We start from the raw sequence: 27,134 nt of genomic DNA, 5'->3' as shown, positions 1-27,134 counted from the left end.
GGGCTGCGTTTCCAACCCCAGCATGACCATTGCGCTGGGGTTGGGAAGTCAGCTCAGCTGGGCTAAGTTCCCATCTTGCGCGCTAGATCGGGCTGGGGATGGGAAGTCAGCCCAGCTGACTAGGGCCCCTTATCAGCAGGGATCAGGGCTTTCCATTTCCCATAGAAAAATGTGGAAAACTGTGGATTTTCTCCTATAAAGGAGGCAAATCATGGATTTTCCCCTTTTAAAAGATAAAAATGTGGGAAACCACAGATTTCCCCTTGCAGGCTGGCAGTTTTCCAGCCTGAAAGTTGCTGCTTGGGGTTGGGGAGAGTGCAGGAGGGTGACTGGAAACAGGGGGTGCCACATGCATGTGCACATGCACACACATGTTGCCAGCATATAGCCAGGCAGGGTGGTGGGAGCAGCCTAGGCAGCTGGATTCAGGTAAGTCTATGGGGTGGACTGGAGGGCCAGGGCTTGGGGACTGTCTTGGGGGTGGGGGTGTGTGCAGCATATGTGTACGTTTGTGTGGCTGGGGTGTGTGGAGGGGATGTGGGTGAGGCATCCTGGGATGTTTGCCAGTGCTTGGGAAAGGTGTCTTGGTGCTGGGGCTGCGACAGGGCAGGGGGGTCTGAAGCAGTGCTTGGTGCTCTGTGCTGTTGTCAGCAGGGCCTGCCCAGAGGTGCATGCCTCTTCAGTGGGAGAACAGGGGTGCTTAGGGGGCAGTGGGCAGCTGTGTGGCTGGGCTTGCAGCACTGGGGCCAGTGCCTGTGCTCTCAGGGGCAGGGACAGGGCGGCTGTCACATGCTGGCCAGGGAGGGCTGTGGCCAGGCCACCAGACAAAGTGAGGGAACCCCAGCTTGGGGCAGGGGGTGCCACAGGCATCCCCTCCTCTTTCCTCCAGCCCACAGTGGGGCTGGATTCACTCAACCTCCACCTGCATAAGTTGGAGCTGCTGCCGTTGTACTCTAGCCCAGGTGGGATGGACACTGCATGCACCTCATGCTGGAGGCCGTACCAGCAGATCACCATCCTGTAAGTCTGCATGTGGCCAGGAGGGGCAGGGATAGCTCAGAGCCCTGACCCCCAGCAGGGCTGGGGGATGGGGGGGCAGGGGACTGTGACTATGTGGTACCAGCAGGGACAGGGGGCTGCAGGTTGGAAGTGAGGGGCACCAGCATGGCCTGGGGGAGTGGTGTGACTGTGGGTTGGGAGTCAGGGGCATCAGTAGGGCCAGGAGGTGGTAGGTTGGGAGTGAGGGGTGCTAGTAGGGAGGGAGGCTGTGGGTTGGGAGTGAGGGGCACTGGCATGAGCAGGGGCAGAGCACTGGCATATCAGGCTGCTCAGCACCACAAAGTAACTGGGCAGGTGGGAGACAGCTGCAGGTGGACTCGTATCCTGGTGAGCAAAGGAGCCAAGGGTAGTTCTGATTTTTCATGATAAAACCAAAATCATATGCCAAAACTTATAGGTATTTAGAACTGATTTTATTATAATGATTGAGGCACTGATAGGTTTTCATATTGCTTTAGAATTGTAAATATATGAATAAAATGTGTTCAACTGACATCTATATATATAACAGCATTTTATTTTAATCACAGAAGAACATGGATTTTGGATTTGTAATCAGAGAATTGGGGTTTTTATAAGGGAATTTAGGTTTTTTAGACCGTGAAAACCAGGATTCCTGCATATCAGTCAAACAATGCTACTGCCCTTCAAAAACAAGGTGTGTACTATACAGGGGGTGTGCCGCATGTGCCAAAATATGGTGTTACTTCAGTATACAACATTAATGAGATTATCACTGGGTACTGTACCCAGTTTGGTATCTAGATTTAAAAAAGAATGCTAAAAAATTGAAAAGAGTTCAGAGAAGACCTATAAAATGACTTGTGGTCTGAAAAACTTGGTCATCATAATGATGGGAGAGCTTGGTTTCTTCAGATTATCAACTAGAAGGTTAAAGGGTACTGTTAATTTAATAGAGTTTATAGCTACCCATGTTCATACACAATGTTTGACAGTACAGGCCAGTTTAATGCAGCAGAAAGACCCAAACTGAAACAAGATGCCAGTCAGGATAATTAGCCCCTGCAAGGTCTTACCAAAGTACATGGTGAATTGTCCAGGGCTTGAGGTCTTTTAGTTCAGGTCAAATATCTGTCAAAAAAGGAGATATTCTGGATTTTAATCTTGTGTTATCTGGGTCAATAGTATTTAATTATGTAAAAGGGAGGAGTAATTCCCTCTACTGCGAGAACTGATGTGGGAAACTGGCCTGCATCGTCAGGTCAGATGGTCCCTTGCGATCTTCAAAACGAAACTCCGGGAACACTACAGTTGAGCTCGGCGGCAGCGGAGCGGAGCCTGTTGCAGCGGATTCGTTCCGCTCCGGATCGTGGCTCGGCTGCAGCCGCCCGCGCCTCGCGGCCCGCAGCTCGGGGGACTCCGAGAGTCGGTGACTTGGGGAACGGTAGGAGGCAGGTCGGGAGAACAAATTAACTTTGAACCGGGAGAAAACAAAAAGGTTTTTTTTCAGTTTTTTTCCTTAGCGGCCGCCTGCATCACGGCGCAGTCCCCCTCGCTCCGCGGCCAAGGCGGCAGCTCGGAGGAACTACAGCGCCCGGCAGCCCCTGCGGCTGGGCACGTCCCCGGACCGGGCCAATGGGCGGCGGCGTGGCCGCCTGGGGCGGGGCTGTTGCGGGCGGTCTGCGCGGGCCTGGGCAGCCGCTGCGGATGTACAAGGGGCACAGGCGCAGCGCGGCCCGGGGGGCGGCAGGTGAGGCACGAGCTAGATTGGGGGTGCGCGCGCTGCCGGGGGCTTGGGCCGGGCCGGGCCGGGCCGGACCGGACCCGGCGGCGGCGGCGGCGCCGCTGCTGCTCCGTCTCCGCCCTGCTTGGGGGGCGCGCGCGCTGCCGGGGAGCCCGTGATGTCACGGGAGCGCCGCGATGACGCCGGAGCGGAGCCCGCAGGAGCGGCGCTGGGGCTGGCGCGGACCCGCTTCCCCGCTGGGCGGGGCGGGGCCTCGAGCGCCTCTCGGGCGGGGGTAGCCACAGCCCGGCTACGGGCTGGAGCATCCCTGCTGCCTCGGCCCTGCCCGCGGCCCCCGCCCCCGCTCGGGTTCTGCTTCTCGCCCCGGAGCGCGGCGGGCCTCGAGCAGCGTCTACCCCGCTCTTTCCCCTCGGATGTGCTGGGCGGGAGCGCTGTCAGGGTGCGAGGAAAGGGAAATAGGCTGCGACCGGGTCTTGCCTGCCTTAGGGTGCCTCGGACAGTGGAAGAAATTGCTTCTCGCGGAATCAACGTTCAGGGAGGCATCTATTGCTGTGGCTCTACTAAGGGGTTCTGCTGCCCTAGCTGCAGCAGCACAAAGGCTTCAAATCTAGGAAAGCCCTATGGGTTTCCACAAAAACTATTGCAGGGCATCAAATCAAATGCTTGAGCAGGCAAACAGAGAAAGGGGGTGTGTGTGTGTACACAAACCAACAGAGATACAACTCCAGTTGAAATAAGTCCTGGGTGTCTTTTCACATCTATGCCACTTCTTGGGGGGGGAGGAGGCCCCAGCAGCAAGGTTCAGAGAGCCTGGATCCCTACGTGGGTCTAGAACCTCCCAACCTGCTGTTGAGAGCCTGGGACCTAACCTTATGTGACAGAGTAAATCATCCTGGGAGCACAGAGTATCCAGGAAGTGTGGCATCCCAGGAGGCAGTCTGGAGGCAGCAGAAACCTTTTGCCACACCACAAACTTCCTGCCACCTCATCCAGACTGTCACCTGAGGTGCCACACTTCTTGGACACTTCGTGTGCCCAGGAGGACTTTGTTACCTAAGGTTAGGCCCTTGCAAGAGCAGTAGCAAGACTGTCAGTAGTAGTTTTATAGAAGTTCCTGTAAGTAAGAGGCTTCTCGGCCTCTTGAAGGCTCAGATCGAGCGAAAACATTTTTTCCTTCCACATCATAAACCTCATTGAGATGCTACTGTCAGCTCACTTGCTGGCTTGGGCACAAGCTACAGCGCTCAGCCAATAGCTATGGCTGTGAGAGGATTAACACAAGCCTTCCCTTCAGCTTGTTGAATCAGACAAACAGGAGCCATGTTGACAGCTGAATGGCATGTACAGTGTCTGTAAGCGTGCTTCTTTTTCAATGAAAAAAACAGGTTCCCTGCTTAAGATACGCAACTCAATTTGGGTGGTGATTTTCTAGGGAAAGGTGTGTGTTGTACTGAGAAAATGGATGCTTGATTTAGCAAGGTGTTATTTCAGGTCACCTTTGAATTAGTTTCTCAGTCTTCCTTTGCAGAGGATTGTCGCTGCTTTCTGGTCTTCTATGGTAAGGATCTGCATGGTCAGTTTGATTAAAAAAAAAAAGTCTGTTTCAGATGGTATAAGGCCTCCAAATGGTGTTGTCTTTGCAGAGCTACAGTAATTTTCTTTTTCTTTCTGTTCCAGAGTTCTTACTAAAAATTTCTCAAAGGTAGAGGGGAGTCATTGGGAGGCTGAAAGGTTATACTTGTTTCCAGACGAAGAGTTAGGGCAGGGGTGGGCAAAATATGGCCTGTGGGCCAGGTCTGGCCCACAAGGCCATTCTGTCTGGGCCACAGGGCCCCTAAAATTTTTTTGAAAATTAAAATTTTCTGTCCTTGGTTCCTTTCAAAAATGACAGGAGCCAGGGGCAGTAGGACCCAAGAGAATCCTTGGGGGGTTCCTGCAACAGCAGGGCCTGCCTGGCCTTGCCCCAACAGTTGGAAGCCCCGGTAAGGGCTTCTGGTCTGGGACCATGTGGCTGCCCTGGCATGGGAAGCTCAGGTAAGGTGGCAGGGGAAGGGCAGGGAAGGAGCTGGTATGGAGTGCAGGGAAAAGCAGCCCTTTGCCTGCCCTGTGGCTGGTGCTCCCTGCTGCAGCTGCTTGCAGTCTGTGTGGGGTTGTCCTGAGCAGGCACAGGCAGCCCCATGTGGGCTGTGAGCGGCTGCAGCACGGGGCACTGGCCGTGGGGGGGGGGGCCGCTTTTCCCTCACACTCAGCACCAGCTTGTAACCTGGCCCCGTGCCAGCTCTGGGCTCGCCTGTTGGGGTTGTGCCACAGCAGCAGCAGCAGCTGCAGCCTTCTCACTTGTTGTGCTGGGCAGCGTTTGCTGCTGCCCGCCCAGAGCTTGCACCCGGTAGGCTGTGGTGAGGCTGCTACCGCTGCCTCTGTGCTGCCCAGCACGTGAGCTCTGGATGGGCAGCGGCAGCAAACACTGCCCGGTGTGGCAAGCAGGGGAGCTGCAGCTGCTGCCGCTGTGTGCAGCCCTGACGGGTGAGCCTGGAGCTGGCGCGGGGCCCAGGCTGGCTGCAGGGGCAGGTTACAAGCTGGTGCACACAGGGAAAAGCGGCCCCTCCTCTGCCCCATGGCTGGCGCCCCACGCTGCAGCCACTCAGCCCATGTGGGGCTGCCTGTGCCTGCTCAGGACAGCCCTGTGCGGTCTACGAGTGGCTGCAGCAGGGAGTGCTGGCCACGGGGTAGGCGAGGGGCTGCTTTTCCCTATGCTCTGCACCAGCTCCTTGCCTGCTGGTGAGGAGGGGGTTGGGGCTGTGTGCTGCCCCCCGCCTGGGCTGGGGGCATGGGGGACACTGGTAGTGAGCGTGTGGGGGAGCACAGGGCCTGCACTGGTGTCCCAGGGGCAGCAGGGCCCAGAGTAGGGCAGCAGGAGTACAGGGTCCAGGGCAGTAGGGGCTTTATGGAACCGGGCCAGCTCTTCCCTCTTCCTGCTGGTGCAGCCCAGCCTGGCTCCGCAGACCGCTGCCACCTGCGCCCTGCTCTGGCCCCACCGGTGCTGGCCCTGAGACATTGGTCCGAAGACATTGGTCACAAAATGGTGACCAGGGGGTGAGGCACCTATCAAGAGGTGGGGCTGACAATGCAGTCTTTGACAGCTTGCCAAAACTGGGTAAGCAGTCCTCCGCCCACGATAATTGCCCACCCCTGAGTTAGGGTAAACTTAAGTGTGCATAAACAATTTTTTTTGTTACTAGTAATTTTATTCCAGGCTACTATAATTTAAATATATTTGGGGAATAAATAAGAACATTGAAAAGTAAACTGTTTCATGGCACTTGTTGTATTAGAGTCATTTTCCAGGGTTCCTGGCTTCTGTACTTGGGAACTTTGCAGTTCTTTCTAGAGTGTTTGCAACTCCACTTGATTTGATTTTTATCTGCAAATTTGCTAAGCATGTACTCAAATCTTATAGTCCAAATTTGGGGGGGAATAACCTGTGGCTTGTATGATTCAAGTAGTATAGGCAGTGGGGAGGAGGCAGGCAACACAGATGCAGGTAGGGCAGGGAACAGAAAGCAGAGCAGCCAGTCAGGGAGGGAAGGGGGATGGGAGTGGCGCTTGGAAAGGGTGTGGGGCTAATTTGTGGCAAACCTCCAAAAAAAGGTTGGCCTCCACTAATCCAAATGATTAATAATGGATATCTGTGCCAGACACTTGTCTTAGAAAAGCTTCAGTGGAATTTAATCATTAATCATGTTTATAAAATATGGTGTGTGATATTAGCCTTCATATGATCATGTATATGAAGAATCTCTGTATGATTCAGTAACTAAAATATAGATGCATTTCATGAAGGAAATCCTTTTGAAAGCAGCAAATCTCATAATGCACCATTTAGTGCAGTGAAACATTTAATCTGTCATTATGATGCTGTTGTAACTTTTTTAAGTAATTTCAGTAGTGCATTAGAATGAACATTTCTTTAATAAATTAGTTCTGAGCAAGATGCTTTTACCCTTTTTTAATTTTAATTTTATTTTCTTGTAAATTAATACTACTGCTAGAGTTTAATGATTAAGCAAAGAAGAACTTGAATCAAAATTCCCAGCTTGGATTTCTCTTATTATTAGCATAGACATCCCTTCCTGTCCTGCATGTTTGATGCAGGTAATTTAAAGTGTTTTTTTACTGAAGGAGTCATATCAACAAAAAATCTTGTTCCTCGTGTATATGCTGAGTGAGTCTCCAAAGGCTAAATTTCATTTTCCTTTATGTGCCTCATGGCATGTATGTATCTGCTTAATGGCAGTTTCTGGTATTTGCTCACTGTTTGCAATTCACTTTGGGTGTGCAAGCATGCATATGCCTGCTGAGCATGTTCGGTAGGCTACACTCTGGCCCAGGCAGTGAAATAGGACCTCTAAGCATGAACACAAGGCTGGATAAGTCCCAACATTTTGGTCATGGAAAAAATACAACTTGCAGGTGTTAGATCAGGGGTGGGCAAAATACACCTTACTGGCCAGATCTGATCTGCAGTTGGGTGCCTGCCAATTGATTATATCTGGCCTGGGGTGGTCCACATAGGGCTGAGCCCAAAAGTCTGTGCCATGCTTCTGCCTGCCCTGGCCTGGGTCAGTGCACACAGCTTCTCAGTGGGGTTGCTTCTGGTGCAGTTGCAGCCACTTGGGTACCATTTGGTTCTCCCTGACTCCAATATTTCCTCTTCCTCCTCCTCCTCCTCCTCCTCATCTTCTTCCTTCCTGTTCTGTGGTGGGGGCTTCAGGTGGGGGGCAGGTTTGGGGGGGAAGGGAAGTGACTGTGGCTGTGGGGATACGTGCCAGGCAGCAGATGCCCAGCCAGGTGGGGGAAAACTGCAGCCGGGCAGCTCCTGCCCCAGTGCATGGGCCTCCAGGTCCCAGCATCTTTCCATCCACTCTGCCTACCCAGTGTGACGAGTAGTCGCCTGCAGGCACCCAAGTGGGTAGAGGGTGGCGAGGAGCAGAGCATGCAGAAAAGCATGCACTGCTGCTTTTCTGCCATTGAGTCAGTGATGCAGTCTTGGGATAACAATTTGGAAGCACTTTATGATATTCTGGAATGAACTGTTAGTACTTATTCTGTGTACCTTTTCTGGAATTTATCCCAGGACAATGAACATGAGTATTTGAATGATTACACTTTGTCCAGGGGTAAAATGGTTTATCCTGGGACAAATATGACCTAGCTTCTAGGCCCCTCTCATCTAGAGGGAGTTTCCAGCTATGTGAACAACCTGCATTGGGAGCATGGTGCAGGTAGTCCTGGGCAGAAGCAGGTGGGGCTCGGCCCCATGTAGAGCACTGTGGGGACAGCCACAGGCTGGATTTGGGGGTGGGTGTGGACTGCACCTGCACTGCACTGCACTGCACTGCCAGGGTAAGCTCTGCTATATGATAGCTGTTGGGCAATTACAGGATGTCTAAAGTCAGCACCAAAGGATAGCCTGTACTTGCTGGCATTGCACCACCTAATATTAGAAGAAAGGTAGCAAGCCAAAAAGAAAGTTCATGGCAAATGGAATACCCCAGGCATCTACTCTGTGGTCACAAAGAAGTAACTAAATGTCTTAAAATGCAAAAGTGTTTTGTGACTGCCGTTGCATCATTGGACATGACAGTTGATGGCATGATTGAGGTTGATTGATGGCATGGAAAGAGACATTATGTGCAACCAGGTGTTCTGAAGTGGACATGGAACCCCAGGAGGACCTTCCAAGAGGAATGGATCTGGACTGGCCAACATGGTAATGCCTGAATCGCCTGTACACGCAAACTGAAAGATCAAAAACTCACTTGATCAAATGGGGCTACTCTAATGACAAAAATATGTGCAAGTGTGGTGAAATGCAGACTGTGGAACAGAAGCTCATTTGCCAACTCTTTGGTGAGACCTGCACAAAGGATGACCTTGCTGCAGCAATGACAAGAGCCATTGCTTGTGCACTATTCTGGAAAATCATTTAGCTTATAACAAGGACACAAGAAGAAGTTCTACATTAGCAGCCTAGATTATCATGAAGGACTCTATTTCAGGTTTCAGAAGAGTCTCAAATAGCTCCTTAGATAAATACCTGCATATAAGGTGGGCCTTGTGGGAAGTTTAAAAACTCCATATCCTATTAATTAATGATAAATTATCATCAGTAACAGTTCCATATGAGGTATTCATCTCCTTCTACTCTTGAAATATATATACCTTCTAGGACTGCTCATTTGATCATGATATGCTCAGTGATATATCAGCAATCTGGAAGATGGGATGGAGTGCACCCTCAGCAAGTTTGCACATGACACCAGGCTGGGGGGAGTAGAAATGCTGGAGGGTAGGGCTAGGGTTCAGAAAGACCCAGACAAATTGCAGGATTGGACCAAGAGAAATTTCATAAAATTCAGTAAGGAGAAGAGAAGTGCAAAGTCCTGCACTTAAGACAGAACAATTCCATGCAGCACAGTCTGGGGACCTACTAGCTAAGCAGCAGCTCTGTAAAAAGAACCTGGGGGTTACAGTGGATAATAAGCTGAATATGTGCCAACAGCATGCCCTTGTTGTGAAGAAGGCTAATGGCATACTGGGCTGCATTAGTAGGAGTATTGCCAGCAGATCAAGAAAAGTTATTCTTCTCCTCTATTTGGCACTGGTGAGGCCACATCTGAAGTAGTGTGTCCAGTTTTGGGCCCCCCACTACAATTTGTGGACAATTGGAGAGAGTCCAGCAGGGGGGCAGTAAAAATGGTTAGGGGGCTAGGGGCGCATGACTGCTGAGGGAACTGGGCTTATTTAGTCTGGAGAAGATAAGACTGAGGGGAGTTTTAATACCAGCCTTCAACTACTTGGAGGCAGGTTCCAAAGAGGATGGAGCTAGACTGTTTTCACTGGTGGGAGGTGACAGAAAAAGGCCCACCAGCCCATTCTATGTGGCCCATGGGGCCCCTAAAAATTTGAGAAAATTAATATTTATCTGCCCCTGGCTTCTGTCAAAGATGACACAAGTCAGGGGCAGTAGGACCCAGGGGAAGCCATGGCAGGACTCTGAACAACAGGGTCTGCCTGGCTTGCCCTGCTCCAGCCAGAAGCCCCTGCCTAGCAGAGGCTTTTGGCTTGGGACCATGGGGCTGTTTGTGCCTGCACCAGCATGGGAAATTCAGGTAAGAAGTGGGGGTTGGGGGGCAGGGGATGACCGCGGGGATCACCCCAGTCCTCGGGACTCGGCCGCTTCTGCTGAGCCTCATGGTCTGGCCATGCAGCTGGGAGCCATGGGGTGAAGAGTGATGGGCAGGCAGGCAGGAAAATGTGGAAAGCAGCAGTGGGAGTGGAAGTGAGTGGTGTGCAGGAGTACAAAGCCTGTACCAATATCCAGGGGCCAGCGCTGGTGGGGCCTGGAGTGGGGCAGTAGGAGTGCTGGGTGGGGCTGGCGGGGGTCTGTGGAGTTGGGCTGGGCTGCACCAGCAGGGAGAGGGGGGAGCTAGCTCAGCTTCATAGAGCCCCAGCTGGCTAGGACCCCATGGTAGTGCCACCCTGCTTTGGGCTGCACTGGTGCTAGCCCCAGGACACTAGTGTGACCCCTGCACTTCCTCCCGACTGCCGTTGGTTCCCATGTGGCTGCTCACTTCCAGTGTCCCCACCCCCAGCCCCGTGGTACAGGCGGAGACAAGTAGACAGCCCATGCGCCCCGTGCTGCTTATCTACTGAGCAGCAGCGATGGGGAACACTGCTGCTCAGTATGGGAGAAAAATGGCCCCTTCACTCCCTGTGGCTGGCGCTTTCTAGTGCAGACACTCGCAGCCTGCACGGGACTGTCCTGTGTCTCTGCTGTGTCACCACCACCCCGTGGGGCAAGGGCGCCGGCAGCAGGAGGGGGAGCAGCCACTTTTTCTCCATGCTGAGCACCAGTTTGTTCCCCACTGCTGCATCTGAGCCTGGGCCCTGCGCTGGCTCCGGGCTCACCTGTCCAGGCTGAGTAGCAGCGGCGGGGAACAAACTGCTGCTCAGCGTCGCAGTGGGAGGGGGAGCGGACGTTTTTCACCAGCAGTTTGTTCCCCATCCTCTTTTCTAAAAGAGTACTTCCAGGGGCAAGAGGAGGGACTTCCAGTGACAACGATAGAAGGGTAGGGGTGGGACTTCCGGTCCCAAGATGGCGACCAGGGGGCGGGGCTAACCATTCAGCCCTTTACAGCTTGCTAAAACTCAGTAAGCAGCCCTCTGTCCAAAATAATTGCCTGCCCCTGGGATAAGGGGATTTGTGAAGCCTAGTGTAGGGCAGGAGATGAGGCCCCAGTGTGGGGGTATGAGGGGACCGAGGGGGTACCAAGCTGGGCTTGGTGCCTGAGTTGGTAGGGGATGAGAGCCCTGATCAATTGAAGGAGAGACCAGTCTGAGGGCACAGACATTACAATTTCCAGTGGGGAGTGAGTGTCCCACATAAGACTCTGGTGCACAGGTTGCAGCGCAAGGACAAGGGCTTATAGGCCAAGGGTTACACCAAACAAACTAAGGCTGGGTGTTAGGCCATGGATGCCATCTGTGAGACATGGTATAGGGAAGGTTGGAGCTGGGTATATAAGCCCTTGGCATCAAGGCAAGTAAATAGGTAGCCTCCTGCCTTGTTATTATTGAAGACGTGGTGGGTGAAGTAGGTGGGTGGTTTGCACAGACACAGGTGGGCAGGCCAATGATTTGACTGTTCCTGGGACACCCACTTGTTACCCCACCCAGAGAGGCTGTGGAATCTTTATCCTTGGAAGTTTTTAAGACCTGGCTAAACAAAGCCTTAGGTGGGATGATCTAATTGGAGTTGGTTCTGCTTTGAGCTGTAGATAACCTCCTGAGGTCCTTTCCAACCCTAATTTTCTGTGATTCTATAGAATTTTCTTGGATTTTATTGGTACAGGATCAGGCCTAAAGATAGTTAGGATGCAAGCTATGTAGGGGTTGAAACACAAATCAAACACATTAAAATCCTTCTGAAAAACTTGTGTATTTTAAGCTTGGGAGTCTCTAAAGTACCGCTTAGATATTGTTGCTGGTGTTGAAAATGACCCTGACTCTAAGGGAGTGAAGAGCTATGTTCTGTACCAGCTGAACTTTCCAAATGGTCTTCAGCTTGCTATAAGTAGAGGACATCACAATATTGCAACTTGGAGGTGACACGACGGTGGATGACTGGCAGTTTTTGCATTCAGAAAGAGAGGTCACACTCTCTGAAATGAGGATTAATGTAAAAACAACAGCAGCAGCAAAATTGACTGCTAATTCAGCATAACTGAGATGTATCACTGTAGACTTAAATGTTTAGGTCTCTCCTATGTGAGACCTCCATCTGTTCGATCTTCTGTTCGATCTTCTGACATTACCGTTTCCTTCAGGATGTCTCTTAGACCATCTCCTACAATGAAACATTGGCATTTTCGATTTCTTCTGGGGGCCAGTTTCTTTCACTCTATGGTAAGTGAAAGTACTCTTTAGTTCTATGCTTGCTACTTCAGGTTTTGCTACTTTTTGACTCTTAACACCTCATTAGTTCTTCCACAGGCTTTACTTTAACCTGCATGTTCTTTAGATCCTAGTCTAATTTAAGACAGGAAAATCAACAATGTTAGCAGCTGGTGGATGCTGAGGCATGCTTTGGAAATCTTATGCCTTGAGCAATCTTTTTATTTCCGTTGGCTTGCCAATTCTTTTTTAGTTGTTTGGCACCACTTGTGCTTGTTGAAATGCTAGGCCTCTACTTCAGCTTGCATGGCTGACTCATGTTGTTTGTTACATATAGAGAATGGGTGAGTGACTTAATGTAATGATTTGTTTGGGAGGATTGAGTCTCTCATGGAGGCATGACTGTTGTATTCTTTGCTTTGGAATAAAGTGCGATTAGCTTGACTGTTAGATTACATCTTGGATGGCAGTGTAAGCTGTCAGGTCATTGATGGAGTGCCTAAAAGTTCTTTTAGCTGCTTCTCTTGATTTTTTTGTAAGCTGATTGAGAAAACAGGTGAGAAAATCCTTAAAGACTTTGGACCTTAAATTAATTGTGGTCAGAGCTCTTAGCTTTGAAGAGCAGTTGTTGAGGTAGTTAGCTGTGTTGGAGTCATAGGGAAGTAGGGCTGGAAGGGCTCTCCAGAGGTCATCTAGTTCAACCCCTTGTCTGAGGCAGGATCATCCCTATCCAAACCATCCCATACAAACCATAATCTAAACTCTACATTGTTACCAGCTTTGCCCATCACTTTGGGGTGTGCTTATTTATTAGGGATATGTTTCTAGGGTCTTTGTAGTTCTGTCTATGTGCTGCTTGTGTTACTTGTGTTTTTATACGGAGTTGTATATCTCCCATCTGCAAGTCCTCACCCCCAATGGAGCTATCTTGCAGGACACAGTTTCAATGGGACTGGGTTCCTCCAGTCACCAAATCAGTCATGCACACAGATTAATGTGACACACCTGACCCAGCTGTGTTGATGATTAGCATGAACAGGCTGACACCCTCATATGCCAGGAATCAGTTCATTAAGGTAACAATAAAATGCAGTCAGACACAAGCACACAGGTAAACAGAATACCTCTGAATCCATCTGGCTGTCCAACTGACACCCTTATGGGCCAGCATTCAGTTCATTAGGGCATGTCTGAGCCAAACTGGATCAATCAGTGTGTACAAGCTGATCCCCTTATGTGTTTCAAACTCAGCACGTCCCAATATTTTGCCCTAACTGTCCTAGTAGTGGTAGCCTCTTGATGAGCAGACCCCACAGTATTTTTGGGCTTCATAGGGATCTTTAGGTAAAAGAAGCATTGCTGCAGAGCAAGTGGGGAAGGAAAAGTAAAGAAGGAAAAATATACCCAGTTACTACCAGTTTGACTATAAAAGTTATTTATTGCTGAGTATATGAAATGTATAATGGCATTAGTAATAATAGACATGCAAAAAAAAAAAATCAAAACAATTACAATACTACCCTGGGTTTGCTAAGTATTTGGGGAAACTTAGCTCAAGCTTAACTAATACAGTTTAGGTTCAGAAATCTATGCCTGAAGAGAAAAGAGAGAGAGAGCGAGAGCTGGGATCTCACCAGTCCAAGGCATTTGCGTTCCAATGCTAACAGGTAAAGTTCTTAGCATAATCCTTGAAGGGAGACTATCTGTTTCTTCTAGCTTCTTGGGAACAACAGAGGATGGTGTCAGAGAGATTTCTTCTCTTGAAGTGCACAGGTTGCTGCTTTTACAGATTTTTATACCCTCAGTTCAGCTTCTTCAAAGCATTCTTTTAATTGTGCAAATAATTGGCTTTTCTATTGACAAGGGGTTATCTGGTTTGGAACATCTCAAGAAACTGATCAATAACCAGGATGTTCAGGATGAGCTAGTGTTATTTTGGTGTTAGATGGAAGATAGGGCAGGGTGGTACCTTCAAAACTTAACTAGTTCAGAGAAGCATGAACTTTTGTAGGCAAAAACCTACTTTGTTAGATGCTAGGAATGGATTGGCTGAAAGAAATTATATAGAAAGGAAAAGGACAGTGGGGAGTTGAACCATTTCAATTCATGCAATTCCTTTATGTCTATTGTACCTTTAAATTTTTGTTAAAAGTGATGAAACATTAACAGATATTTTACTATCGTTGATTCATCAAGGCTTTTTAAAAGCTAATCAAACTTAAAAGAGGGTAAAAAAATTCTGTCTTCCCTCTTGTACTCCTACCATCTCCCAAAATAGCAGGTTTATATAACTGATCACATCCCATACTGTTTCACCCTTGTAACTGCTTGAAAGTTTCCTATATTTTTTTTTTTCTGTTCCCATCAAGAGGGGATTAGGAACCTATATTTAATTTTCCAATTAAAGACCACAATTAATGTGGTTCTGGCTAAGCTTCTGAATACTCCTTCTGAGCCACTTTGTTTAGGTTTCTTAATTAAGGTCAGTGTTTTAACATCAGTGATTCAGTTCAAAATCTGAGCGAACTTCAGGCTCTTAAGTGACTGATTCATTTTATGCCAAATATTTTCAAAGATAAGGTCTTGCTAGGGAGGCATCCTGTGTTCCTTCCAAAGACGGTGTCAGATATCTACCTCAATCCATCTGCTATCTTGTTAAAATTCTTCCCATTACTGTGTACCTTTCCCAGTGAGGCCCTTCTTGAACAGCAGCGGTGGCCAACCTTTTTAGCAGTTGTGCCACAAGTGAAGTCCTGCCCAATGCAGTTTTGATCCCATCCCCCCAGAGGCACACGGATCTGTGTTATTAGGGGTTCACTCCTAAGGCAAATAAGCAGACCAGTCACAAAGCATGACCTAGGAAAAAGTTAGGTGTTCTGTATCTTCACTCCTGGTAGGCAGGACTGACTTGAGGCTAAAGAGGATTCTGATGAGAGCAGGGAAGAGTCTGTTAATAATTATTTGTGTGGGAACAGGTAATATAAACAGGTACTGCTGACAAGGATAAAAGGTTACTATGTTAGGTGGAGAAGACTCTTAAAGAATTAGAAGGTCAGGTGATCCTTGGTTGTATTTTTTTCTATCCTGTGAAGATGGGATAAGATAATAAAGATAAATGGATAGTCCAGGTACTCGTGTTATCAGGAAGGTTTTAGGGCAGTGATTCTCAAGTGGAGTGCCATGAGATCCTTTTCAGGTATTGCAGTGCTTGGCCTCTATGTGAGGAGGTAAATGCTAGCTCCTACCCTGGTCTGGCACCCCATATCCACCCCAGATAAGCAGCACCCATGGTGGCTCTTCTGGGGACTTCTGCTCCTGCTTTACTGTTCTCCCAAAGCCACTTTCCACCACTGGCCCCTGCACTCCAAGCAGTACACTCTGCCATGGGCAGGTGGGGGATGTAGGGACACATTTTTCAGCCTGACTAACTGTACAAGCATAGCAAGATCAGGAGAATAAGTCAGTGCTTCCCAACCTTTTCCTTAGTATGACCCCATTTCCTCAGCATGGCCTCTAACTCCCTACCCACAACCCCTGGCCTTGCCACTGCCCCTCGCATCTGATCCACAGCCTCCTGGGCTCTGCCGGTGCCCCTCACTCCTGACCCTACCAGTGTCCCTTAATCCACACCCACAGCCCCCCACCTCCCCAGCCCTGCTGGTGCCATTCACTGGGGCCCTGTAGCCTCCCCTCCCACCCCTGTTCTGTCTGTGGGAGCCCCCAGCTGTCAGGGCTACAGGACCTGGGCCAGGGCCCACAGCCTCCTGCCCCTCCCCCTCCCCCAGCAGTGCCCAAGCCCTAGCTGCTGCCTGCAGCCACTGTCTTTGCAACCCCATTTTTTATCGATGTGACCTCAAATGGGGTTGCGATCCCAAGGTTGGGAACCACTGAGCTAAGTGGGAGGGATTGCAGGGACAGGTGGCTCCTGTCACCTTTATACATGTCCCTGGAGGACTTGAAATGTTTTTGAAGATCCATGCCTGAATGCCTAAACATTCATACAGCTGCATATGCAGTCTAAGTGTATTTCATGTCACCATTAATGATTCTTGGATGATATCTCCAAAGCAAAAAGTAGCTCTTTAATGTATCACCTGCAGTTCTTTTTAGAAAAAGTCCTACTTTTTTTTACTTCATGCATTATGTAATGTGCAGCTATAAGGCTATATACAAATACCAGTGCCACTATATGGAATATTTGTCCTATGTTTATACAGCACAATATATTGTAGTTTTTTTTTTTTCTTTTCAGCTGGAGTATGTTTGCTGTAAGTCACCCAGGAGTGTATGTATTACTTTGGCACTTTGGTTAACTCTGACTTCTTTGTGTTTTGGGCAGTGTGCCCTGTAGTTGTATGACAGGATTGTTATGCAGTGTTAGGACTAGGTTAGACAAGCACTTGCATGGGATGATTTGGATAGGGATGATTCTGGCTTGCGAAGGGGGTTGGACTAAGTGACCTCCTGCAGTCCCCTCCAGCATGGTTTTTCTATGTTTTTCAAGCTGTTGTCTTAAAAGTAATAACAACAACAATAGCAATAATACAATGTTGTGAACTCATCATTTTGTCATTAGTTCTAATGTGATGGTTGAGCTTGCTTGGCACGTGAAAGTTTGGTAGGATAGGTGCCAGTTTCAGTCTTAGATCTTCAACATCTAATGTTTCCTTATTTTGTTTTTATTCTTGTGTGCATGTGTACACCTTCCTCCCACACCCCATTCCAGTTTGTAGATTGATATCACTGGGCAAGTGGAGGGGCTGCAGAGCCCCTGGTTCCATGTGAAGCAGCAGTGGTGGCAGGATAAGATGGCTGCACTCTGCCTGCTGGCACTGGGCTGCTTGCTGCTGGCGCTCAGGTGGCCTCTGGCCATGGCGGGAGGAGCAGCAGCAGTAATAGCACTGGCAATGCTTCCCCTTCATGCAGGGTCACCACCTTTACAGCCACCTTTCATGGACTTTCTAGGGGTTTGCAGACCACAGGTTGAGAAGTGCTGGTTTAGAGAGTTTTGCTACCATTTCTGGTGCCATCTCTTAACTCCTTTATAAGCCCCTAAGAATATGGAGATTTATAGGTGAGTAGTTTTTTTGTTGTTTTTTTTTGTTGTCTTCAGCTCCTGTTTCCATTTTTAGGCATAGGAATTGGAAAAGTCTTCAGGAGCTTCTTTGCACTGTACATCACACATTATGTGGACGTTAAATTACAGTTAAACAGTCTCTCAAAACTTGGCATTTTCTTATTTTAAGTGTTTGCATTGAGGGCAAATGTGTCACACTTAACCAAACTAAATTTCTTTTAAAATTAGTTGTGGTTTATAGCTATACTAAAAATTGTGAAGCTTTGCCATCATTTTACATATATGTAGTCATACTGTCATATTAGATAGTTGAATTTCCTTAAGTTACTTGTTGTCTTTTTATTACTTTTCTCTTTATTCAAATCTTTTGATATGAAGATTAATTTCTGCCCCTTCCTTTTTGCTGTTACTTTTTTCAAAGTTTCTGTTAGAGGCTTTTAGAAATTATTACTTTTGGGGAAATACAGTGTTCCTTTTGACTGAATTTTCAGAACAAAGGAGAGGTGTCCTTTGCTACCTGTAATTGTGTCCAGGCATTGCAACTATATGGCTCCTCTCTATGTGCTAAGGTGATGGCTTGTGAGGCATGCAAATTGTGAAGTTTGGATTTATGCAGTTGCATGCTGCTTCTGAAGGCACTGAAGTATGAAATCCCATATGAATTCACAGATGAACATGCTGCTAATTGCTTCTCCACCTGCTCTCCAGCCTTCTTCCCCCACATCCCAGAGTCTGCCTATAAGTGTCTGTCATCGGAGACTGATGGTGACACATGCAGCAACGCAGCAATTCATAAAAGCCAGTTTCATCCCTCACCCAAGATTCCTGGGTTTTTCACTGTCTGCTTTTGTGTAAGTCTAGTGGTAGTTGTATTAACATTAGGATCCTCCTCTGCTTTGCTCTGGTCCTGAAGCTCTGTTGCTTGCATAGAGCCAAACAAAAGAATCCTGAGCTGAACAGTTGTGATCTTCTTTTTTCTTTTATGGTGGATTAGGGAGTGGCAGAATAATTGACTGGGATCTTTTGAAGAGTATTATCAGCAGTATCTTGCAATGTTTTTGGTACAGTATGCAGGTACAGTATGCACTTTTGGTCTAATTATCTATTTTTTATTTCCTTATGATATTCTCCAGAAGAGCATTGTTAGAAGGTAGACAGGGTTATATATTACCTTGGTAAAATGACTGCCACTGTCTGTAGTGTTTGTAGTAGATTATTGTATAAAATCTGTGTATTTTTCTGGTGAAATGTTAATCTTGGTGTCCTAATTACACATACTTTTCTCTTGGATTCCTGCCTGAAATTGAGCAAATGTGAAGTCTGTAACTACTATTAGGTTTTATCCTGGGGAGCTTGCTCAGCAGACACAATGCTTTGTATAAAAAAGCAGTTTTCAAGTCTTTAATATTTTTTTCTGTTCTCCCTTTCCCTTTTCATTTTTCATTCAGCATTTTCTAATCTATTGCTATAGATTTGGAGGATATTTCAGAATGGGGACCTGAAGTAAATTCACAATAGCAACTCCAAAGTATGGTCTTATCTATTGGATTTTGAAATGAATGGTATTTTAACAGATAAATATCACTGTCACTTATGTTTTTATTTCTGCCTGTGGCTATAGAAAAAGGAACGCAAGCCATCAGCAAAATGGTGACAGAGAAGCACAATGTCTTGTGGCATCAATTTTTGTCATATGAGGATTTAAGAGAAACCAATTAAATACCAGCAAAATATCATTTGGGTGCTATACCATAACTATTTAAGGTTTCCAAACTTCTGTAGTGTTATGTTTTTAGAAACAAATAGTAGGCTTGGATAAAAGGACCCAGAAAGCTTATAATTCAGGCTTGTGATTATTGAAGGTAAGGATTGGTTAATTTTGGCAAAAAGTAAAGAATATTTATGTTTTTCTTCTGGGCAACTTGGACAGGTTTGATGTTGTAGGCTTTTTATTTGTTTTTGTGTTTTCCCTTTACTTCCTCTGACCTTACCAAATAAGTAATGCTGTGATGTGAACTTTGTTACTTTTGCAGGATATTTTGTTTTTGACTTTGTTTTACATAAATTAAGTTGGTATAGAGTTAGTGTGGGTTTAGACTCATTTCTGGTTTTCATGGAATGACAGTCAGAAAGTATTGGGACTCAAGTGTTTATGCTTTTTTTTTCTCTGTCAAATTGAGTATTTGGGACCTGAAGATGGATAGGGATATGAATGATAGTATTCCAAGGTTACTTTTACAGAGCATGCAGTAAAACATCGGCTGTCTCATCTAACAGCAGCTGAATTGAATGGTGTATGTTTAAAGCAACAGTAAGTTTGTGTTCAGTGTCTAACTACTCAGATGATTTAAAATTTATAGTGCAGCCTTCCATCCTATTTTTCTGTCTCTGTTGCCTGTTTCAGTAATGCCTGATATACACTTAAAAGCTTTGTGAGCTTAGATGTGTGTTATGAGTGTGCAAAAACTCACACCCAAACCCAGTATAGCTATCCTGGTAAAAGCCGTACTGTAGAGATTTGTGTTGGTAGCAAATTCTTGGCAGTGTAAACCAGGTCTTCACTACAAGTGTTTATGGATATAGTTATCCCATTCTAGTATAGATGAACCCTAAATGCATCTGCTTGTCTGAGGTTTCAGTGCATTAAGGGTTCATTCTAATGCAAAAGTCCATCTCTAAATAAAAAGGTGTTATTTTTTTCCTGGTCATGATGGTTGAAGTTGTACTGTCTATAGTGGGATAACATAAATGAACAGAAAAGTAAACAAAAGGTACAAACTATAGTAGAAGATATCCAGGTTGTACCCATATTGGCCTAGAGGAAAAAGCACTCAAGGCTCATAGTAGAGAGATATTTTATTTGACCAACAAGATTTTTTGTAAGAGGATTGTCTTTAATTGGAAGCTTTGGGGCACAAATACCCTTCATGAGGCATCAGAGAAAAGACTGTAAAAGTTTTCCTGGGGTAGAAATGAAAGTTCATATATCATAGATTTCACAGAGGAGTCAGTAGATGCAAAACTCCTCTGGGCAGTCAGTTCATAGCTGCCCATCAAACAAACACACACTTATACTCATACTCACACACGCTTACATACTCTCTCTCTCCCCCCATCCCTCCCTTATTGGCCACAGCCCCCACTGCAGCAGGTAGAGCTCCTGCCACTGCTTCTCCAAGCCCAGGCTCTGCACGTCTGCTGCTTCTGGCCCTGGGGCACTGGTGTAGGCCCTGTGCTCACCACCACTTCCCCCTGTCTGCCACCGCTGTGCTCACCACCACTTCCCCCTGTCTGCCACCGCTGCTCTTCTTTTGTTGCTTCCCTACCCTCCCACCCACTGCCACCATTCTTCCCCCACACCCTGCCAGCTTGCTGCTCCAGCACCACATCCCAGCTGCGTGGCTGAGACCACAGGACATAGTAGGAGCCAGCCTGGCCCAGGTGGCAGTGCATGGAGCCAGCTGAGAATAGTAGGGGCTGGGCTGGCTCCTGCTGAGTCCTGTGGTCTGACAATGCAGCCAGAAACCATGTGGCACCTGAGCAGTCGGGGGGTAGGCAGGGGGTGGACAGCAAAGCAGGGAATTGGTGGTAGTTGGGGTGTGGGGGGGGTGAATGCCAGCAAATGAGCGGCCAGGAGTGCAGCGACAGCTGGGCGGGAGCATGGGACCTGCATCGGTGCCTTGGGGCTATGGCTGGCAGGGGCCCGGGGCGGGGCAGCAGGAGTGTGGGGCCTGGGCTGGCAGGGCCTCTATGGAGGCTGGGCTGCGCTGTGCCAGCAGGGAGAGGTGGGAGCCAGTTCAGGTCCATAGAGCCCCTTCCAGCCCAGGCTCCTGGCTCCTGTTGCCTTGCCCTGGGATCCTGCTGGCCCTGGCCCTAGGGTCCTGCCTTGCTCTGTGCTCCTGCCCAGGTGTCGCTGTGCTTTTTCCCACTCGCTTGCTTGCTGCCATTTGCCACCCCTGCCTGCCTCTGCCATTTCCCTACTTTGCTGCCTGCCACTGCCGCTTTTCCCCACCCCCTGCTTGCCTGCTAGCCACCCCAGCACCATGTGGTTCCCAGCTGTATTGCTGTACCACAGGACTTGGGAGGAGCTGGCTTAACCTGGCCATGAGGACTAGGGCAATCACTTGTGGTCCTCCCCTGTCTCCCTTCCCTCCCGTTCTTAGCTGAGTTTCTCTCAGGCGGAGGGAGGCAGGAACAGCCCCAGGGTCCCAGGCCAGAAGCCTCTGCTGCTCTGTTGGGGCCTGGGGGTGGGGCAGGGCCAGGTGGGCCTTGCTGCTGTGGCTGCTAGGTCCTGTCACCCCTAGGTCCTGCCACTGGCTCCCTCTGGGTCCTACTGCCACTGGTGCCTTGTCATCTTTGACAGGCAGCCAGAGGCAGGTATTATTAATGTTCTAAATTTTTTAGGGACCTTGCCCCGGGCCAGATAGAATGGCCTGGTGGGCCGGATCTGGCCTACAGGCTGTATTTTGCCTGCCTCTGTGTTAAAGACAGTGTGAGGGGAAAGAAATACTTAGATTAATGGCCATCTAATGCAGTGCAGCTGCCATTAGTGGACTCCTCCTCCCACCAACTGTCCTTCCCATATACCTTCATAGAAGAGCTCTGATGATCTCATGCCCTAGACATTCTTTCCATGTTCTGCTGAATACAGATTAAAAAATGAACATTGAACAAAAATCCAATGAACTATTATGATAGATTCACTCCATATTGGAAAAAACAAGTGCTTAACATCTGTTAAATGTGTTTTGGATTCTCCTGAGGAAAGCGAAAAGCTTTCTTCGAAGCCCTGGGGCAGAAAATTCAGCTAGTGGAATTAGAACTGTAATGGGCCAGGGGGAAAACTGCTCTGTATGATACTAGCTGTTCTTTCCCTGCCCTCCTACAGGACTTTGGTCATCTGGGGCTGGTTGGCCCTTCTCTTTTGCTGTCTACCACCCTTCCTCTGCTTCCCCTGCCTTCCCTCCTCTGATTTTCTTTTATCAGGAAAAAGCTTCTTTATTTTTGTCAAGAGCTATTGGTCCTAGGCTGTCTCACTGGTTAACTTATTAGAGACATCTGTAAGTACTGTCAGTTCATCGAGTCTGCTTTGTGAAGACTGTTGGGAGGTTTTTCTCAGTAGTCACTCCATTTGAACCTTTTGATTCCAGGCTGTCAGTGGATCACATGAAAGTAGGACTGCAGGGAACCTCATGAGATTATCCAGTCCAACCCACTGCTTAATGCAGGATCATCCCCGATTAAACCATCCCAGCCAAGTGGCTGTCTAACCTGCTCTTGAAAACTTCCAAAGATGGAGATTCCACAATTATTCACTTATAGTCAGAAAGTTCCTCCTAGTCTCCAACCTGATTTTTTGCCTGCTGCAGCTTGAGGTCATTGCTCCCAATCCTGTCCCCTACAGCCACAGAAAAAAGCCTGTTTCCATCCTCTCTTTATTTGCCCTTCAGCTATTTGGAGGCTATTATTAAGTTCCTCTTTAGTCTTCTGTTCTTCAGACTAAATAACTCTAGTTCTTGCAGCTTTTCCTCCTAAGTCTCATCTCCTAGGCCCCTAATCATTTTTTGGGGGGAGGAGTGGGGCACCAGCAGGGTTGGGAGGAGTGTGAGGGGGCTTTAATTTTAATAATGGTTTATGGGGTTTTTATTAGAGAATTTGCAATTTTTTTTATCAGGGAAAACCAGGATCCCTGCTCATCACTTTGTCCTGTGGAGCCCCAAGGGCCATGGATTCTGCAGCAGTATTAACAGTATTCGTGTTTGTGGTAACTTATTTTATATGCAGTCTGAAAAATATTGTTATTAATACACTGATATGAATGTAAGAAAATATAATTTTAATCACAATTACAGTCCACAATCAAAATCACAGGTCAACTGAGTCTTATTAATTTTCATTAAAAAGACTTCAAAAATTAAAGTGTTTGAAAAGAAAATTTTCTTTGAAGCTTGATTTCTTTCCATGTGGTTTAAAATCTCTCACTGCATCTGAGTGATGAAAAGTTGTTTGAGACTCCCACTGCTAGTGACATATTTTAGTATTTTATTTGAGGACAACAAATTCTGAAATGAAATTGGTTTGGTTCATGGATTCTTGAGGTTAGAAAGGATTGTTATGTTCCTCTAGTCCAGGGGTGGGCAATGATTTTGGCAGGAAGGCTACTTTAGAAATTTTGGGGAGCTGTTGTGGGCTGTGGGGGGGCTTGTGCTAACCTGGTCTGGTGTAGCAGAAGAGGGGGGTAAGTGATTCTATCTGGCCTGGGTCTGTCTCCCCCATACCCACTGCCAAGGATGCTGGATGGTGCAGGTGGACATGGTCTCCATGGAGACCAGCCAGGACCCCCATGGACAGGGTGTGCTAGGCCAGGTGGATGGGATGGGTTGGGGTTGTGGGCGGGCGGCATCTGGAAGCAGGATGGGCAGGTGGAACTGGGGTGGGGCCTGGATAGTGAGTGGAGCAGTGATAGCACGTGGCTAGGGCTGGAGCAGAGCTCAAATCTAGTCCCTGCCCATGGAACTAGCGCCCTTGCAGGGCTGTATAGAAGTGGATCGTGGTTCTGCCCCAGGCCCCAGCCTTGTGCTGTCACCACCCTGTGATCCTGGCCCTAGCCCTGGCCCTGGTTCCTGCCCGCCCACAGCCCCATCCCGTTTGCCTGGCTGAGCACACGCTGCCTGTGGGGGTCCTGGTTGGTCTCCAAGGAGATCCTGCCTGCCTGCTTGCGGACTCCATCTGGTGCCCTGGCAGGGGGTGTGGGGTGGACAGGCCAGGGTGCCCAGGCAGTGAGGCCAGGTCTGGTGGTGGTGGAGACGCTAGTAGTATCAGCCATTAAGAACTACTGTTGCGGGGGCTTCCAGGAAGAGGAGTCTGGCTGCTGCACTGCCTCCATTCTTCTGTGTGCCTGGGGGCAGCAAGACTGGCTGCACACACTATGGCTTGTGCTGTCCCCTGCACCTGGGCTAGGTGGGGCTGAGGGACCTGCCGTGGGCTGGATAGAATCCCATGGCAGGCTGAGTCCTACCCATGGGCCTTATTTTGCCTACCCCTGTTCTAGTCTGTCTGACTTCTTGCCAGGGTGGATAAAAATCAACAATCCTTTTCAAAAAATAAAAAAAATGGATTTTTAAAAATTTAAACGTATTTTTTTTTCATTTGTTGTTAAGATGCTTTAAACCCCAGCCCCCACCTGTATAAAGATAGTTTTAATTTAAGTTACGTTAAAGCTCAAAGATATCATGGAATAGGGATTATAACTTTTAATTATATACTATTTGAGACAATATATTAATGTAATCTTTTTAGAAAATGTTTATAACTAGGTCCCAACAGCCCATGGATTATATTAGGTGGCAAATCTTACAGGGTTCCCAGAAGCTCCTTTATAGAACAGTAAAGATTAAAGACAGCCACTTTACCCAATGGGACTCAGTGCTCAGTCTAGAAGATCCCATTAAGTATCTCTGATGTTTTGTTTCAGTTCTCAAAACTGTGGATTTGTCTCTCCAGAGATAGCATCCTTGTTAACAGCAGTATATGGAGATGAGTGAACAGACCTGATTTACCTACCCATCAACCCTCTTATCTCTCTGAAAGTTTGTGTATGTGGAGTCAAGCCCTCACCTTTCTCTAAAAGTACAAAATTTCAAGAAGTTAAATGAGTAAAGGATATCAGACAACAAGAATGCACTTTTTGTAGAAAATGATGAAGTTGTGGCTTCCTGACTAGTGATTTAAATTGTGATTTAAAAATCAAACCCACTTTGCTTCTTGCATGAGACAGGCTGTTGATTTCACTGTCCTGTATCAAGCCCAACTTGTGTTTCATCTAGAGTATATTTCTTTTTAGAAATACAGGCATACCTCGGAGATATTGCGGGTTCGGTTCCAGACCACCGCAATAAAGCGAATATCACAATAAAGTGAGTCACACAAATTTTTTGGTTTCCCAGTGCATATAAAAGTTATGTTTACACTATACTGTAGTCTGTTGAGTGTGCAATAGCATTATGTCTAAAAAAACAAGGTACATACCTTAATTAAAAAATACTTTATTGCTAAAAAATGCTAACCGATGGAAAAATGGCTCCAATAGACTTGCTCAACACAGGGTTGCTACAAACCTTCAATTTGTAAAAAACGCAATATCTGTGAAGTGCAATAAAGCGAAGCGCAATAAAACGAGGTATGCCTGTACTTCCATTTTAATAAGATTGATTGATTGATTGATTCAGGGAGAATTCATCTTAGCCCTTGGCAATCTGTTTCTGTGGTTAAAAGTGGATGAACACTCGATGAGACTTAATGTTCGGAGTGGGTTCCTCCCTCTTATGGGCATCACTTTTCACAGTCCCAATGTCAAGCGATTCTTTAGATCAGATATTGTTTATAGCAAAAGAAAACACCAAACCAAACAAACAATTTTTTCTCCTGCAAAGATGCTTCAACGTGTCATTTCTCTTTGTTATTTAAAATTGCCAATTGCTCAAATCATGAGTGAGACCTTATAAAGGGGGATAAGGCAAAATGCTGCATTTATTGATTACATAAATTAGACATAGAGGTTTGGACACACCACTCGTATAGACGCACACAAATCATCATGCACAAAACTTATACACAGGCACATGCAAACGCAAAACAACCATTCCATTCAGACATAGTTACCAGCAGCAGTTGTTCAATAATAGCACTGCGTGGCTGGCCCCGACCTTATTAGAGAAGATGCAGACAGTAGGTAGGGTGATTATTATGAGAGAAAGATCCTATAGATAACAGCTTCGAGTGGGGTGAAACAGATGTGTCTGTGCTCTGACGAAACAGCAGTTGAGAGAGAGAGAGACTCACTCAACTTATCATTTTTAAGTCTTTTGTAGGGATTGGCATCCTTTGTCTCAGCACTTTGGGGTTTTTCCATACCCAGCTTCTGTTTTTGCAGTTGTTCTTCATTCGTCTTCAGCTTATCTCAGCCCGAGGTCAGTTTGGTCATTAAAGTTGGTATTTCGCCCTTGGAATGTTCTTGCTGCCTGTCTGGCAGGATGTGTGTGTCTCTCTTCCTCGTTATCTCCTGTTGTGTCTTAGGCCTCAAAGAGATTCTTCAGCTACCCATTAATTAGTTTACTGACTGATAACTTATGTTTGGTGCCTTGTTGTAACATAAACAGTTAAATCTTCTTCTCCCGTCTCTATGCCATTCTCTCACCATTCACTCTTTCACATCCACTCTGCACCCGTCGGGCCTCAATCATTCAGTCCTGTGCCACCCAGCTTTGGATGTATATGGCTGTTCTTTGGTCTGTCCCCTCTGGTCTTAGAAAATAGACGTTTCTCCCTGGGGCAGTCTTTTTCCCCAATCTCGCCTGCCATGACTTCGATGACTCTTTCAGTGGTGGGATCCGACTACTGGGGTTTGCTTATACCCAAAGCCTTCAGGTGGAAGTCTTCCGCGAGGCTCCAACATCCCCTGTACCTTGCCCTGAACCCAGCCACGACGGGATGCTGATGTCTTTCTCGGCCTGACCCTCTCCTACAGGTATCCTAGTTTTCCCCGGAACTATATGTCAGGTCTCACCCAAATCCAAGCTACCTGTTATGGGCCCGCCCGCCCATCTCGGTTCTCCACCTGGCAGAGCCCTTCTTCCTACTGGGTTGTCCCTAGGGCTTTATGTCGCCCACTTCCCAGCGCTTCCGAAGACGGGAAACCCAAAAAAACCAAAAGAGATTATTTACAACACCCGTGACCTTCTAACTACCACAATCGGTCAGCTTGGTCTGAACGTGCCCTAATTAGCCCTGACCCACGCCTGGCTGCACCCCTAGTGCCACTCTCTCCCCCTTTATCAG

The 27,134-nt window shown here is 47.5% G+C and overlaps 1 protein-coding gene across 14 annotated transcripts in view; it reads left to right on the top strand.

The window, feature by feature from the left end:
* The first annotated feature begins 2,215 nt into the window (after positions 1-2,215).
* The window catches only part of ENOX2 (ecto-NOX disulfide-thiol exchanger 2), a 188,882-nt gene continuing 163,963 nt past the window's right edge, over positions 2,216-27,134 (top strand). For 2 of the 14 annotated variants that reach the window (XM_090061310.1, XM_090061307.1), the window contains exons 1-2: positions 2,702-2,770; positions 12,154-12,232. In XM_090061310.1, the coding sequence (XP_089917436.1) occupies positions 12,155-12,232 (78 nt within the window). In that variant the 5' untranslated portion in view covers positions 2,702-2,770; position 12,154. Of the gene's footprint in view, positions 2,476-2,679; positions 2,771-12,153; positions 12,233-18,291; positions 18,372-27,134 lie in introns of those variants that run through there. The other 12 variants (XM_090061311.1, XM_090061309.1, XR_016443987.1 and 9 more) reach the window with 11 other exon arrangements.

This window comes from Crocodylus siamensis, chromosome 8 (assembly GCF_052110815.1).
Source record: "Crocodylus siamensis isolate JL-2025a chromosome 8, ASM5211081v1, whole genome shotgun sequence".
NCBI classification, from domain to species: Eukaryota; Metazoa; Chordata; order Crocodylia; family Crocodylidae; genus Crocodylus; species Crocodylus siamensis.
The sequence above is the reverse complement of the archived record's forward strand: the minus strand, read 5'-3'. Positions and strand labels throughout refer to the sequence as shown.